This window comes from Platalea leucorodia (assembly GCF_965183815.1).
Source record: "Platalea leucorodia genome assembly, chromosome: 9".
Lineage (NCBI taxonomy): Eukaryota > Metazoa > Chordata > Aves > Pelecaniformes > Threskiornithidae > Platalea > Platalea leucorodia.
Genome location: NC_138831.1, coordinates 17,400,865 through 17,417,228, shown reverse-complemented (window position 1 = coordinate 17,417,228; position 16,364 = coordinate 17,400,865). Strand labels below are relative to the sequence as shown.

General features: G+C 58.6%; 1 protein-coding gene across 1 annotated transcript; it reads right to left on the bottom strand.

The window, feature by feature from the left end:
- Window positions 1-12,146: 12,146 nt before the first annotated feature.
- Window positions 12,147-16,158, bottom strand: LOC309594855 (metabotropic glutamate receptor 2-like; the record flags this gene model as incomplete). Its single annotated transcript, XM_082321258.1, has 4 exons — window positions 12,147-12,646; window positions 13,021-14,385; window positions 15,118-15,574; window positions 16,144-16,158. The coding sequence occupies 3 exons, from the start codon at window positions 16,156-16,158 to the stop codon at window positions 13,403-13,405; spliced, it is 1,455 nt and encodes a 484-aa protein (XP_082177384.1). The 3' UTR covers window positions 12,147-12,646; window positions 13,021-13,402.
- Between the last annotated feature and the right edge of the window lie 206 nt (window positions 16,159-16,364).

Sequence of the window (16,364 nt, the reverse complement as noted above, 5' to 3'; positions counted from 1 at the left end):
GCCCCTATGCCCCCGGGATCCGACCTGGACGAACCCTGCCCCATGCCCAGTGCGGGGGACAGAGGGCTGTGCCCCTCTAGCAGCACGGAGCCTCCCGGAGCAGGCTCTGCTCCCGGCTGTCCTCTCCCCTGGGGTCCCAAAGGGGACCCTGCCACCAGGATGGCACCCCAGCATCCCTGGGGAGCCCTCTGCTCCCTCTGAACCCCGATGCCACATGGCAGGAAGCTGGGAATGTGGTGCTGGGGGGAAGGAGGGTAGCCCTGGGTGGGGGGATGGGACAACTCGGGGGCAGCTCTGTGCCAAGCCTGCGCCCTTCTCCTCTCTCCAGCTGGCCAGGAAGAGGAGGAAGGCCAAGGACTACCTGTGCCAGAGCCAGCCTTACCTGCGGAGCCCGCAGGAGCCCCTGCGGCAGGAGGCCGTCAGGTTCATCGGTGAGCCATGAGCTCCGGGGTCCCTTCCTCTCTCAGGGTCCCTGTGTCCCGGGGCAGGACCTGTGGGGCACCCCTTCACCCCCTCTCACCCCTGCCTGCGCAGGTGGGGCTGGAAACAGGCCCATCCATCCTCTCCCCGATGCTGCACCCCGGGGTCAGCCCTCCCCAGGGAGCTGTGCAGCCACACAGGCTGGGTGGCGGGGTCCCCGATGGGCAAGCGGCGTTCCCGACAGGCAGCAGGGTCCCCAACACGCTGCATCCCCCCAGGGCTCATGGGACGGCAGGCGGATATGCGTGAGGAGATGGCGTACATCAGAGAGGGTGAGTGAGGGCAGCGGGGAGGAGGCAGGACCCCAGCACGGAGCTCCCCCACCCTGGGCGAGGGGGGCTCTGCTCCCAGCGGGTCTGTGGGGAGGGGGCTGTTTCTGGAGGGGGCTATTCCTGACCAGCAGCCTCCAGCCGAGCCACTTGCCCCCTGGCTCCCTCCTGGCCCTGCGAATCACGGGCTGCAACGTGCCCTGCCTGGAGGGGACAGAGGGCTGTCACCTCACCTCTGCTGCTTTGCGCCTGCAGTCCTTCAGGGCGCAAAGAAAGATGCCAGCCCCATGGTCTCCTCCCTGGCGACTCAGACGGACCTCATCCTGCGATGAGGAAGGCTGAAGTCGGGGTTTAACCTACAACAGCTGAGCTTACAGCTGCCGAGGGCGTGGATGAGGTGCCACTCGGCCCCCAGCGAGGACTCTGAGCCCTGCCAAGAGGGGGGACACAGGGTCCTGTGACCCGAGTGGTGGTGGTGGCATCTCTCTGCTGCTCACCAGGCCTCCCTTGAAGCCCTCCGCAGCACTGGCTAGTTCCTGAAGTGGAGGCAGCTGGCGCAGCTGGCCGAGATCACCCAAATGCGGTTTTGTCTTGACATTGCCGCTGTAGCGCCTCCAGCGTCGCGCTTTGAGTAAACCCTCTTCTCCACAGTTTTGAGGAAAACAACCTCGTGCGCCTGCGCAGGGACAAAAGGCGCGAAAAGTGCAGAGGCGGGGGCAGCACGTCCGTGGCGAACCGCACATACACATTTGTGGTCTCCGCATGCGTGAGGCCCCCTATATAAGGAGCACACGTGCCCCGCAGCGGGGGAGGCGGCGCGCGCGACCACTCCTTCCATGCCTGCACCCTCAGGGCCCCCCCCTCTTCGGTCCCCGACGACGCCTGAGGCCACCGAAGACCCAGCCGAAGATCATCGGACTCGAAGGGGTGGTGATAAAGCCCTCCTCCTCTTTCTTTCTCTCTCTCTCCCCTATTCTTTTCCTCTCCTCCCTTGCCCTCCCTCCTCCCTCCATTCTCTTCTCCCCTCAAATAAAAGTGAAAGGTTGTACGACATCTGACCGATTCCAGCATCTTAATCTTGTCCTTGGGATTGTATCGAAACCTCCCCCGACATTGGATCGGGACATTTAATTGGCGTCACGGACAGGATCCCTTGAGACGAGAGTGTCATACAACCTTATGGTGTGCTGAGCAATTGCATGTGAACGAGAAGTACAAATAAATACGAAGCAAGTGCGGAGTTCCAATCCGCGGTTCTGCTCTCCCGTGAGGGAAGCAGCTGGAGATGAACAAAGCGCAAGGAAGGAGTGGGTGTTGAGACCTTTGCACTGAAACTCGTGTCTTAGTTTGTGATTTGGCCTCCTGAGGGAGTATAGGGGAAAGCTGAATTTTATGTTGTGACCCCCTCAGGATGATATCCCCTTTGTAGGCTCTCCTGTGCCTCATAGTAGTTTATGGTCTGGCCTCCTGGGGGAGTATGGGGGAAGCTTGAATTTTACGGTGTGACCCCCTCAGGACGATATCCCCTTTGTAAGCTCGTCTTTGTCTTGTAGTAGTGTACGGTTTGGTCCCCTGAGGGAGTACAGGGGAAGCTTGAATTTTACGGGGTGATCCCCTCAGGACGGTATCCCCTTTGTAGGCTCTTTTCTGTCTTGTAGCAGTGTACGGTTTGGCCTCCTGGGAGCATATAGGGGGAACTTGGATACTGAAGCGTGACCCTCTCGGGACGACACCCCCCCTTTGTAGGAACTTTTTGGTATTCATTTGTGTTTTGGCCTCCTGGGAGTGCACAGGGGAAACTTAGTTTTTCTAAGGTTTGACCCTCCCGGGACGAACTCCCCTTTGTAGGACACGGCCGCCCAAAAGGCAGGCGATTTTTCTGAAGAGATGGAGAAATTATATGAGTTTTTAGAAACATACCGCTCTCGCCCCTCACCCCCGGGACGAGATTGGGCACGGGACCACTGGTTCCAACTGCAAAGTGTTATGGACCGAATAGCAGTCTTGCATAAAGAAGCTAGAGTGAAGAAGGGGAAAGGGAAAGCCATCGTTTGTGCTGTGTTAGGAGCGCGTCTGGCAGTGGCGGTGGAGGACAAGAAACGAGCGCCCTGCCAATCGGAGGCTGTGGCTGCTTTCTTGCAAGCGGCGATAGCGCCGCTGCGAGAGCAATTACTAGAGACCAAACGGGCGCTAGAGGAGGAGAAGTGCCAAAATATGATTTTGAAGGAGGAGCTGAGGGTTCAGCTCCTGAGGGAGGCAGACGCCCCCGCTGAGGCGGAGGTAATGCTGGAGGAGAAAGGGGTACGCCAAATTTATCCCCAGAAAGATTTAAAGCGATTAAGAGAGACTGTGGATAAACCCCCCCATATGTGCCCGCTGGTAAAGACAGAATACATATATGAGGACGACAAGAATTGTGGCAGAAGGGACTGCAAAAGGGTGTGCCCCGAGACCTAACGGATGGGCTCCCCACCAAAAAGTTAGAGCTCCTGGTGCGGAGGTGGTCTGGGCAAGGACCCCCTCCCAAACCGAACCCGCCTTCCGCCCCAGCATTGGACAGGGAGGAGGGGTTCAAGGGGGACGAAAGGGCGGTGGGAAACTAAAACCTCCGCCCCCTCAGGGTGAGGGGGGAGGCGGGGGGTGGATGTTCATTAGACAACTCACCTGCAACGATAAAGGGGACCTCCTCATTACCGTTGCAGTAGGGCCGAGGAAGAGGCCCATGATCTTTTTAATTGATACGGGGGCCCAAATTACAGCAATAAAACAGAGCGAGACAGAACGGTGCGGCATTTCAACCCCTTCTAAGCACCTGATAGTATCAAATGCCCTAGGGAAAACCCAATCTGTGCCCATGACCCCGGTAACCTTACGGCTACCAGGAGATGAGAGTCCGGTGAACACCATGGCGGCTGCAGGACCTTTTCAAATGAATCTCCTGGGAATAGATGTTTTAAAAGGGAAACAGTGGCGGGACACCCAGGGGAACTCGTGGTCCTTCGGTGTTCCCCAGGTCAGAAGATTAGCCAGGAGCCCTTAGTGCAGAAATGCGCCTGCTGCAAGCAGCGCCTCCCCTTCCTCCTTCCCGGTTGACCAATGTGAAACCCTACCCGCTACCCTTGGGAGCAAGGGAAGGCATCATCCCTGTACTAGAGGACCTGAAACGGCAAGGAGTCATACAATTCCCGTACAATCCCCTTTTAACTCTCCTGTGTGGCCTGTTAGAAAACCCAGTGGTAAATGGAGATGAACCGTAGATTACCGGCGCCTCAACAGCAATACCGGCCCTTTAACAGCCGCCGTGCCAAATATTGCCGAATTAATTGCAACCATTCAGGAGCAAGCCCATCCAGTGATGGCAACCATTGATGTCAAAGACATGTTTTTTATGGTCCCGCTGCAGCCTGGGGACCAGGAGCGCTTTGCCTTCACGTGGGAGGGACAACAATATACGTTCACTCGACTGCCCCAAGGATATAAACACTCCCCTACGTTGGCCCACCATGCACTGGCACAAGAACTTGAAACTATCCCCATACAAGCAGGAGTCAAAATTTATCAGTATATAGATGATGTGCTTATAGGAGGGACCCAGGTAGAGGACGTTGAAAAAACGCAGCGTGATATTGTCACCCACCTGGAACGGATAGGATTGACAATCCCACCCAAAAAGGTCCAAACCCCTTCCAGTGAGGTAAAATTTTTAGGAATCTGGTGGAGGGGGGGGATGGCTTGTATTCCCCCGGATACCCTATCCTCATTAGACTCCCTCAAAATGCCCGAATCCAAAAAAGACTTGCAACACGCTCTAGGGCTGCTTGTATTTTGGAGAAAACGTATTCCTGACTTTTTGATTATTGCTAGACCACTATACGACCTACTAAGGAAAAAGGCTCAGTGGGAGTGGACCCCAATCCACGAGGAAGCCTTGTAGCTACTAACTTTTGAGGCAAACGCCCATCAAGCCCTAGGGCCCGTTCACCCCGCCGATCCGGTTCAGATCGAATGGGGATTTGCCCGTACCGGGCTCTCCATCCACCTGTGGCAAAAGGGACCCGAAGGGCCCACCCGGCCCATCGGATTCTACTCGCGCAGCTTCAAGGATGCCGAAAAGCGATACACTACTTGGGAGAAGGGGTTGTTTGTAGTTAGCCTAGCTTTACGGGAGGCCGAACGAACTATTCGGCAACAGCCGATAGTTCTTCGGAGCCCATTTAAGGTGACTAAAGCAGTCTTGGCAGGGACCCCACCCCCCGACGGGGTGGCTCAGCGAGCGTCCGTAAGGAAATGGCATGCTCAGATAGAACACTATTGTGAGGTCTTCTCCGTTACGGAAGGGGCCGCTAAAATGCTAACCATACAAGACGAGGCAGACTTAAATAGGGAAAACCCTCCACTTGCCCCCGTGGTCAAAGTAGCTCCCCCGTTTTCAGAGCAGGGCCCAAACGCATGGTTCACTGACGCCTCCTCGAAGCGGGAAGGGAAGGTTTGGAAATATCGGGCTGTAGCCCTTCAAGTAGCAACTAAGGAGAAAATAATTACAGAGGGAGAAGGCAGTGCACAGGTAGGAGAGCTGGTCGCAGCGTGGAGCGTTTTTCAACGCGAAAGCCAGACCACCTCCCCTGTGCACATTTATACAGACTCCTATGCAGTAGTCAAGGGCTGCACGGAGTGGCTCCCGTTTTGGGAGCAGAATGGCTGGGAAGTCAACAGACTACCAATCTGGCAGAAGGAGAAGTGGCAAGATATTCTCGAAATTGCAAAACGGGGGACATTTGCGGTGGCGTGGGTAGCTTCCCGCCAACAAACCGATACCCCGGCGGGCTGGTGGAATGCAGAGGCGGACGAGTTGGCCCGACTAGCCCCGCTATAGAGCACCCAAGTGCAGGAGAACTGGGAACACCTACTAGAGTGCCTACATGTAGAGCGGAGGCACTCAGGGATCAATGATTTGTACCGGGAAGCACAAGCTCGGGGATGGCCAGTCACCAGGGAGGAGTGCAAGACTTGCATATCCTCTTGTGAACAATGCCGTGTCCGTTTGGACAGACACCCCCTGGAAAACGAGCCCCTGCACCTCAGGGAAGGGAAAGGTTTGTGGGAGGCCTGGCAGATCGACTATATCGGGCCCTTCCAAAAGTCCGCAGGGAAACGTTACGTATTGAATGTAGGGGTTGAGATAGTCTCCGGACTTGTACAAGCCCGGGCTTGTGCGAAAGCAACTGGGGAAAATACTGTAAGGGCCCTCAAAGAATGGTTCGGGACCTTCCCTAAACCACAGACCATCCAGTCAGACAACGGCACGCACTTCACCGCCAAAATAGTCCAAGCATGGGCGGCTCGGGAAGGGATTTCGTGGATGTTCCACACTCCGTATTATCCACAGGCAAACGGGATTGTGGAACGGACCAACGGGCTGCTTAAGCGCTTTTTAAAACCACACCAACCGGGATGGGCCGAGCGGGTGGGGGAGGCAGTGACCAATGTCAATAATCGCTGGGGTACAAACGGGTGCCCGAAAATTGCGGCGTTTTGTCCGCAAGCCCCAACCATGGTACCTGTCTCTCGAAACCCCAGCTCCCCCAGTGCACCATTTTACTCTCCTGGCCAGCCGGTTCTGGTTGAGCTTCCCACCGTGGGAGCTGTGCCTCTCATATTAGATACCCCCCTAAGCAAACATACATGGAAAGCAAAAGATACCAGGGGGAGAACCCACAAAATCCACACCAAATGGATTATTCCCTCCTTCTAGCCCAAGGAGCGAGTTTTGTTCCTGTTTCTGTTTTTAAGGGCGGCGATATGACCACGACGCACCTGCTACTTTGGATCATTTTAACTCAGGGACACCTCCATGAAAGTGACCACTCCCTCTACCTTCCCCTCCTCCATACAATCCCTTCGAGAACAACGAGTTCGTGTTATTAGCGAAAGCCGTGAGTCAAACTTTCAATCTGAGCCACTGTTGGGTTTGCGGCGGACCCCTAGGGCTATCAAGTTGGCCGTGGACATCCGCACCCCTCACCCCAGACCAAATTGTAAGCAAATACAGCGAAGCCGCAGGCGATCCGTGGGATGACAGTGGGACCTGGCCAATTCAGTTTCCAGCTAAGGGGCAATATTGTTTGAATCGCACCCAGAAAGGAGGGGTCGAAGTGGGAGAAAGCAAATGTCAATGGACTCTCACACGTAAGCCCCTCAACAAGGAAAGGGACCTGTGGGTGTGGCTTAATGACACAGGGCGTAACCAGGGGTTTAAGGGATATTGGTCAAGCAAAAATGAAACCTTGATTCTCCGGCATTACAAACAAACTTGTAAATGGAGGGGTACTTATGGGGCTTGGTATTGTACCGGCCGAATAAGGGATGGGGCAACCACCTTTTTCAGCCCTCTGGGTGACAAAGACACAACTTATTTTCAGTTTCCACCGGGGAAAGACGGGCCATTTGCTCAGGGAAATAAAGCCAAAAAGGGGCATTATTGGATTTGTGGGAATACGGCATATAAATTCTTACCCGCGGGGTGGTCGGGAGTTTGTTATATAGGGATCATAAGGCCCCTATTTTTCCTCCTGCCAGAAACTGGTGGACCCCAACTAGGCGTAAAGGTGTATGATAACCTCGGGGATAGAAGTATTGCCCGTAAGACGCGATCTACCAAGGTAAATTTAGGTGGGACACAAAAATGGGGAAATGACGAATGGCCCCCCGAGCGAATAATTGAACATTATGGGCCAGCAACCTGGAATCCTAACGAGCCCATTGCAGGGGCAAGAGAACCAATCTATAATCTAAATCGAATAATCGGACTACAAGCGGCACTCGAAATTATCACCAACAAAACCGCTGACGCCACAGACCTATTAACTCGACAATCTCAACAAATGCGCACGGCAATCCTTCCACACTGTATGGTTTTAGATTATTTATTGGCTGAGGAGGGACGGGTGTGTGGAAAATTAAATCTCTCTAACTGCTGCCTAGAAATAGATGTGGTGGGAGAAGTAGTTCTCCAATTGACCCAAGATATCAGGAAAATAGCCCAAGTCCCTGTTCAAACGTGGAGTGGTTGGAACGGCGATTTGTGGTCCTGGTTACCAGGGGCACCATGGGTCAAACAATTAATATTGTGTTTGCCATGTGCAACTGCCACCTTACTGTTCCTACCCTGCCTAATTCCATGTTTTATTCAATTAATTCGACATGTTGTGTCAAATATGCAATTTGTTCCTAGCGCTCCACCTGATGGTGTAACAAAAATCCATACCATCCATCAGCCACAACCAATCTCAGTACCAATCATTTAAACCCGTTCCCAATTCCTCCTGAAGGAAGAAATTGCATATTGCCAGTTATTGTTAACCCCATTTCTAATGTTGACCCTTCAAAGCTAAAGAATTGTTAAAGTCGTTCGAGAATGAGCTTGCATTGAGCAATACCCCAGTTAATCCATGTTAAGGCATTCCTTCACCCGAAACAATCTTGTTCCCTTCTTCCTTCCCACAATTTTCCTTCACCCTTATCCCCAACTCCCTCAACTCCCCGTTTTCTTCCTTTCTCCCTTTTTTTCCCTCTCTCTTTCTCTCTCCCTTATGCCACCAAGCTGCAATGTCGAGCCACGGGCTGCTGTAAAGGACCGATAGAAAAATGCGGTTTTGTCTCGACATTGCCGCTGTAGCGCCATCCAGCGTCGCGCCTCGAAAAGACCCTCTTCTCCACAGTTCTGAGGAAAACCACCTCGTGCGCCTGCGCAGGGACAAAAGGCGCGAAAAGAGCCGAGGCGGGGGCAGCACGTCCGTGGCGAACCGCACGTACACACTTGTGGTCTGCGCATGCGTGAGGCCCCCTATATAAGGAGCGCGCGTGCCCCGCAGCAGGGGCGGCGCGCGAGAGCGCTCCTTTCATTCTTGTACCCTCGGGGGGCCCCCCGCCCCCTCGCTTCGGTCCCCGACGACGCCTGAGGCCACCGAAGACCCAGCCGAAGATCATCAGACTCGAAGGAGTGGTGATAAACTCCTCCTTCTCTTTCTGTCTCTCTCCCCTATTCTTTTCCTCTCCTCCCTCCTCCCTCCATTCTCTTCTCCCCTCAAATAAAAGTGAAAGTTTGTACGACACCTCACGGATTCCAGCGTCTTAATCTTCTCCTTGGGATCCTAGCGATACCTCCCCCGACATTGGATCGGGACACACCCCCTCCCTTGGGGCTGATGGCAGCAGGGTCCCCGTTGCTCAGAGAAAGTGCTGCAGACTGGTGATGTCCAGACTGGTGCGAACCCCAAAGAGATGTGCCTGCCTGGCTCAGGCCTGACCGTGCCTCCTTCCCCCTGCCAGGGAGATGATGAAGACCCCAAGACCCCTGCGCTCCACCATCTTCTGCCATCTGGCAGAGCTCCTCAGTGTGGAGGACCCCACCTGGGAGATGATCGCCATGGTCTTCCTCGTCGAGGTGAGCCTCGAGGTGGCACTGCTCCAAACTGCCTCCAACGCTCGGCTCGCCCATGCCCACCGCTGTGGGGGGAGCTGGGGCGGTGGGTGGGCTCCGGTTGGTACCATGGAGGAGCAGGCGAGCAACCAGGGCGGCGTGGTGTGGGGCACGGGGGCTCTCTGCAATCCCCGCCGCCTCCGTCCGGGTTTGGTCTTGCCCCAGCCTCCTTGCCCTGAGCTGATGGTTGGAGCCAGCACCACGCCAGCTTCCGCTGCACGTGTTTCAGATGCTGGGCTGCACCAACCTCAGTGAAGAGCTGGACCGTGCCCTGGAAATCTTCCCCATGTATCTGCGGAGCCAATGCTTGGGGATGCCCAGCCTGGTGCTCAGGGGCATCCTCAGGCTCACCGAGAGGCCCGACGCGGTGAGTAGGGGACAGCCGGGAGAGCAGCCCAGGCTGGAGCAGTGGGTAATGCGGTGGCTTAGGCTTTTCTGGGCATCGGGAGCTGTGCCGGCTGCAGCCAGCTGTCCTGCCTCCCTGGCCCTCTGCCCCACGGCTGTGCCGTGCAAGGAGAGAGGCAGCAGTGCCAAGGGGACCGGGCTCCCTCTGCCAGCATGTCCAGGCAGGGATGCTGGCAGCAGAGCGACCAGCCTGAGCGTGGGGTCTGCAGAGCCTGAGCGGGGGGTGCTGAGCCCCAGGGTGAAACGCAGTGGCTGTGGTGGGGGCTGCTGGCAGCTTGGGCAGCTTTGCAGGCAGTGCTGGTCGCCCACCAGCCTGCCCAAGGGGACTGGTGGAGAAGGGGGCAGCCGAGGGCTGGCAAGGAGCCAGCGCTGCCTGTCCTCCCCCTCTGCGCCCTGGTCTTGCCATGGCCATGCCGGTAAGCCCTGTCTGCTGGGACCTTGCCCTCGTAACCCACGCTGCCTGCTGAGAAGCCAGCGGGGAGGCCAGTGTTGGCGGAGAGGGTTTTCACCCCTGCGATTGGTCGCTGCTTTACAAAAAGGAGGTGGCATGTCTCACACAGGCAAAGAGAACCCTTGTCCTGCTGCCACACATCGTGGAGCAGCTGCAGGATGCTGACAGCGATGCCAGCGCCCTGGCCCTGTCCGTGCTCAGCAACATGATCCAGCTGCTGGAGGGGAAGATGCCCAGCCTCACCGCCCTGGCACTAGCTGGCAAGCTCCAGCCACTCTTCAACAACGTAAGGCTGGGGGACAGCTCCATGCCCCCTTCACCCGACACCTCCCTTCACGCCTCCCACTGCAGCCCCGTGCTCTGCAGGGGGACGCTTGGCCCCACAGCCCCCAGACCCCATCGCTGCCCTCGGTGGCTCCGTGCTGCGTCCCAAGCCCCCGGCATGGACTCACCCCGGCTCGGCCTCCCTGCCGCGGTGGGGACGGTGGTGGCAGGAGGGCAGCAGGTGTGCTGAGCCCCACCAATGCGCACCCTGCCCTGGCAGCATCCCCCAGCCCTCCGCAGGGTCTCCCTCTCCGGACCCCAGCCCCGGGGACCCCAGCCCCCCTGAGCAGACCTTCTGCATGCCGCAGCTCGCTCCCTTTTGGAACGGGGTTGCCTGCCACTGGTTTGGGGACATCCATCTCCATGTCAGCCCCTTGCACGCCATGGGCTTGGGGCTGAGGTCCTCCTCCCCTCCTCCCCCAGGAGTCAGGCACCGTGCGGGAGCTCTCCATCCGTCTCTTCCAAACCACGATGGGGCTCGTGGTGGGTGCCGAAAAGAAGAGGATGAAGAAGGAGGTGTGGGACAGCGTACTGCCGCTGCTCTTTCACCTGCACGACCAGGACAAGAGTGTGGCTAAGGTGGGATCCCAACCTGACCGGTCCTTTGGGCAGGGCAATGCTGACACTGGACCCTTCAAATGTGTGTCACCATGAGGTTTAACTTGCCCCTGGCGTCGGTCCCTGCAGCCTCAGAGACTGGGTTATGGCTCCGCAGCATCCTGGGGCCAAAAGCTTGAAGCCCCAACAGGCTTCCAGCCAGAGAGGGTGGCTGCACTTCTCTTCAGCACCCTGGGGTGCTGCGTCCCCCCAGGGCTCATGGGACGGCAGGCGGATATGCGTGAGGAGATGGCGTACATCAGAGAGGGTGAGTGAGGGCAGCGGGGAGGAGGCAGGACCCCAGCACGGAGCTCCCCCACCCTGGGCGAGGGGGGCTCTGCTCCCAGCGGGTCTGTGGGGAGGGGGCTGTTTCTGGAGGGGGCTATTCCTGACCAGCAGCCTCCAGCCGAGCCACTTGCCCCCTGGCTCCCTCCTGGCCCTGCGAATCACGGGCTGCAACGTGCCCTGCCTGGAGGGGACAGAGGGCTGTCACCTCACCTCTGCTGCTTTGCCCCTGCAGTCCTTCGAGGTGCAAAGAAAGATGCCAGCCCCATGGCCTCCTCCCTGGCGACTCAGACAGACCTCATCCTGCGATGAGGAAGGCTGAAGTCGGGGTTTAACCTACAACAACTGAGCTTACAGGGGGTAGTGCACCAGGGCTCAGGGCAGGGGACAAGGGATGTGTAACGTGGCTCAGTGCAAAGGAAGGGTGACAACGTACCATGACCCAGCGCGTGGGACGTGTAGCTCGTGCTGGGGCGGGGGCCGAGCCTCCCGGCTGCCTCTGGCCCCTGAGCGGGCGGTGCCGCGGGCGCTGCTCTCCCTGGGGAGGGAGCCGGGGTGCAGTGCAGCCGCGGGCAGGAGCAGCAGCACCACGACCTGGCCTCCCCGTCCTTCACAAGGACGACGTCGTGGAGTCCACCACCTCACGGCCGTTGCGCACTGTGGGCACGTACTGCGAGGCCGAGCCTGGCCAGGAAGGCAGCAGTCAGGGGCAGGCTGGGGTCCGGCAGCAGCACCCCCCCCAGGGCATCCCACTGGGGTGGGCGATGGGTGCCCAGGGTGCTCCGTCCCCCAGGGCTGGGGTTGAGGGTGCCCAGGGCAGCTGTGTCCCCCCTGGGTTGGTGACAGGGGCCGGGGGCAGCTGCATCCCCCGGGGCTGGGGTGGAGGGTGCCCAGGGTGGCCGTGTCCCCCCAGGGTGAGGACAGGCCCCCGGGAGTGGTCCCCCCCAGCAGACCATGCTGCAGCCTTGGGGCTCACAGCCACGTGAGGCAGGGGGAGATGGGGGATTGGGACAGAGCCAAGGCTGAGCCATAGGGGACACAGCAGCCTCTATTGCCCTGTTCCCAGCTGTGCCCTACCCTGCACCCCTGTTTCCTTCAGGGGCCCGTGCTGGGCTGCCCCCAGCTCCCTGCCAGGAAGGGGGTGCTGCCCCCCAGCCCTTCCCCAGCCCCCCTGCACTCACCGTGGGACTGGCTAAAGCTGGCGGCTGCCACGCTGAACCGAGCGGTGCCCACGCGGTGGCTGGCCACGTTCTTCTGGGGTTGGAAGAGTATGATGTGGAGCTTGGGGGTGAAGAGGCAGCCAAGGACCACGGTGCCGCTGAGGCTCACTGAGATGCACATGGTGGTGGTCTGGACCTGGAGACAGCGGTGGGCATCAGGTGCTGCTGCTGCCAGCCCTCTGCCCCGAGTGGGGCAGGATGAAGCCCTCGCTGTGGCACCAGCCACCTCCCACCGGGCAGAGGCTGCTGCCTGCACCCCGCAGGCACATCCCACCCTGCACCGGGTCCCTCCGTCAGGGTGGACCTGCTGGAGACCCATGGGCAGAGGATGGGCACTGCCCTGATGGGGACACGCTGCTCCTGCAAGGGGGGCGCACCCTGAGCAGCACCCCACCCAGCCTCACCAACACCCCTCATCCCAGTGCCTGCTCCCACCAGGGGATACAGGTCCTCTCCAGAAGCCCCCGACCGCAGCCACCCCCACACAGTCCTCCAGAGCTGGCAGGGCACCTTGCTGGGGGGTTGAGGTGGTGCAGGGTGCACCCCACGCTCCTCCATCCCCTGCACTGCTCGGCTTCCCAGGGACCAGGCGGGCCCTGGGGTTGGCATTCATGCGCTGGGGCTGAAGGGTGGCAATCACTCCTCTGCAGTCAGGTCAGAGGGGGTCTCTGGAGGTCTCAGGGGCATTTCCCATCCTCACCCTAGCAAACAGTCTGCCAAGGGCAGTCCTTCTCCCCAGGACTCGTTACCCCCTCAGCCACACTTCACCCGGTAACGAACGCCCCAATGCAGAGGTGACCATCACCAGGTCCATGGCCGAAGACCCTTGCCCAGGCCCACGCATCTCCTAGCCACAAACCCTGCGGGGCCCAAGTCACCAGGACCGCTCCGATCAAGCCCTTTTAGAGTTTTCGGGGCATTTCCGTGTCTTGAAGGCATAGACCGTGCAGAGGACCATCAAGAGGACATTGTAGGTGAGCGAAACGAGCATGTTGGAATCGCAGTTGTTGCACTTGAGGGTGACGATGTACCTCTTGTCAGGCTCCGTCTCCTTGCCTGTGCCGGGGGTCTCCACCAGCAGCCAGATGATGACGATGATCAGCTGGCAAGAGATAAGGGCCATGCAGATGACCACCTGTGACGTGGGGCTTATGAACCGGGGGCGCTGGACCCCCTCCTTCACCCCGCTGAAGATCCTGGCGATGCGATTCGTCTTGGTCAAGAGGGCCGAATAGCAGACGGCGAAGGACGTGCCCAGCCCCAGACGCCGGAGCGTGCACACCTCGGTGGAAGGCTTTGCGATGAAGATGAAGGTCATGCTGTAGCACGTGAGGACCCCGGTCAGGAGAATGTAGCAGAGCTCCCGGCCTGAGGCCTTCACGATGGGGGTGTCATCATTGTTCTTCACGAAGACTCCAGAAACAAAGAGGGTGGAGATAAAACCCAGGCAAGAGATAGTGACGGGACCAATGGCCCAGGCGTCTTTCCAGCGGATACACTCTTGGGGCAACTCGTAGCAGCCATTCAGGGTCTCATTGGGCCAGTAACCGAGACCGCAGTCCACGCAGGTGAACTCATCCAGCAAGTACTCGTAGGGCTGGCAGGGGATGCAGATCCAGCAGCATATGTCTCCGGGCTGCATGCTCTTTCTCTCATTCTTCTTGCAGGGGTCGCTGCACTGGGACACGGGGATGGAGGTCTCAGCCCAGGGGATGAGGCTGCTGTTGAGGATGAGCCCCTCAGCCCAGTAGCCCACCTTCTGATACCGATACCGCCCGTCCATGTGGTGATAGCTGAAGATGTTGTAGCGCCCGATGCCATCACCGTAGCGGTCAAATCGAACGACACTCTTGGTGCCTGCTGGCCTGAACGGAGCTGGAGGGAGAAGAAAGGGAGATGGTGACTGCCATGGGGCAGGAGAGTGCTCGCTCCCGGCGTGGAGGCAGGGCCCCTTCAAAGGGTCACATCCCACCATGGTCACAGGCAAATGTCCAACCTGTTCCCTGCCTTCACTCTCATAATTGCTGCCTATGCACACATTAGGAGCAGGAAAGCAATGGTTGAGAACTATCATCTCCCCACATGCCTAAATGCTCGGCAGCCCCAGCCAGCTCTGCAGGGACAGAGCGGGATTTTTCAGCCTCCATGGCTCTCAGTGACACCTGGGTAGCTGGGCTCAGCCCAAGTCACAGAGCACAGCCACACTTCTAATTCATCCCCAACTATGTAGGTCCCTGATCAAGGTTCTCCCTCCACTTTAATCCCTGAAATGTGAATAAATCATGGCGCTTCCAAGTGAGGTCTCCAAGGCCTGACGTTCCCGGAGGGGCTCCTGTGGGGCCGGTCCCACCCAGCTCTAGCAGGATGGAGTTGGTCACCAGCTTCTCCACACTGGGGACAGAAGGCCTAGATTGCCTCCCAAGGGTGATGGTGAGCTGTTGGCATCTTGGGACAACCACAGCCCATAGCACACGGGTCCCCAGGTGTGGGCAGGATGGAGGAACCGGAGGGCTTTGGGTCAAATACGGGTCTCCTTCCTCCTCCCCGTCCCTCCACCCATCCCTTTCCAGTTAGGCAGCCAACCCTTGTCTCCATCTCTGGACTCACCATCAAAATTAACATTGAGCATAAAGTCCTTGTAGAACCTCTTGCCATTGACGGCTTTCATGGCGTCGCAGAGCTTGGTGGCGTTGGGGCACAGCGCCTGGTGCATGTTGTGGAGAGAGCGGGCCATGGCATAGACCGCATTGACCACAAACGTGATCTTGGACTCTGGCTCAAACTTGCCTGTCTTGAGGGAGTACCGGCTACAGTCCTGCGTGTGGAAGCTGCACTTGAACTTCTGCTCCCAAAACTCCCGAAAGCAGGGATTTCGGCTGTTATTGTAGGGGTTGAGGTTACGGAAGTAGGCAGCAAACTCCTTAATGGGGTAGGCTGCCAGCTCGATGGTGATTGCTCCCTCCGCCACTGCTTCACTGCCAGCCACCACGCTCTCCAGGGCTCCCCACCCATCACTGGCCACCCACATGAAGGACACGTTGGCTCTCTGGGCAGCTGCCAGCAGCTCCCGGACAGGGGGGGAGCGAGGAGCCCCCCAAGCATGGCCACTTCTGCGCCACTGCCCCGGCAGGGCAGCCCCAGGGGGCGCAGGGTCCTTCTCACCCCTTGCCTCCCTCCCTTCCTTCCGCAGGATGGCGGGGAGACCCCCCGACCACCCTAGGCGGGCCTGGGAGGAGGAGGACAGAGCTACCTGAACAGCAGCACCCAGCTGATCACTGCCCCCACCCCATGGCTGCACCTCCCAAACACACAGCACCCACCCCATCACTGACCCCATCACGGACCCCAAAACTGAGCCATCACTGACCCCATCACTGATCCCAAAACTGACCCATCTTTGATCCCATCACTGACCCCATAACTGAGCCATCAATGACCCCATCATTGACTCCAAAACTGACCCATCACTGACCCCAAAACTGACCCATTGGGCCCATCACTGACCCCATCGACCCCATCACTGACCCCAAAACTGAGCCATCACTGACCCATCACGAACCGCAAAATTGACCCATCTTTGATCCCATCACTGATCCCATCATTGACCCCAAAACTGACCCATCACTGACTTACCACTGACCCCACCATTGACCCCAGCACTGACCCATCACCGCACCCCTCTCCCCTTCCCCTTTTCCCCTTCCCTCTCCCCCCGGCCCCGTCCCGCCCGTACCGACCTGCCGGCCCCGCCGCCGCCGCCGCCGCCACTTCCGCCGCCCAGCGCTCACTTCCGCCGCCGCCACATCTCGGCGCCCGAACCGCGCCCCCTGGCGGCCGGAGGCCGCGGCCCCGCT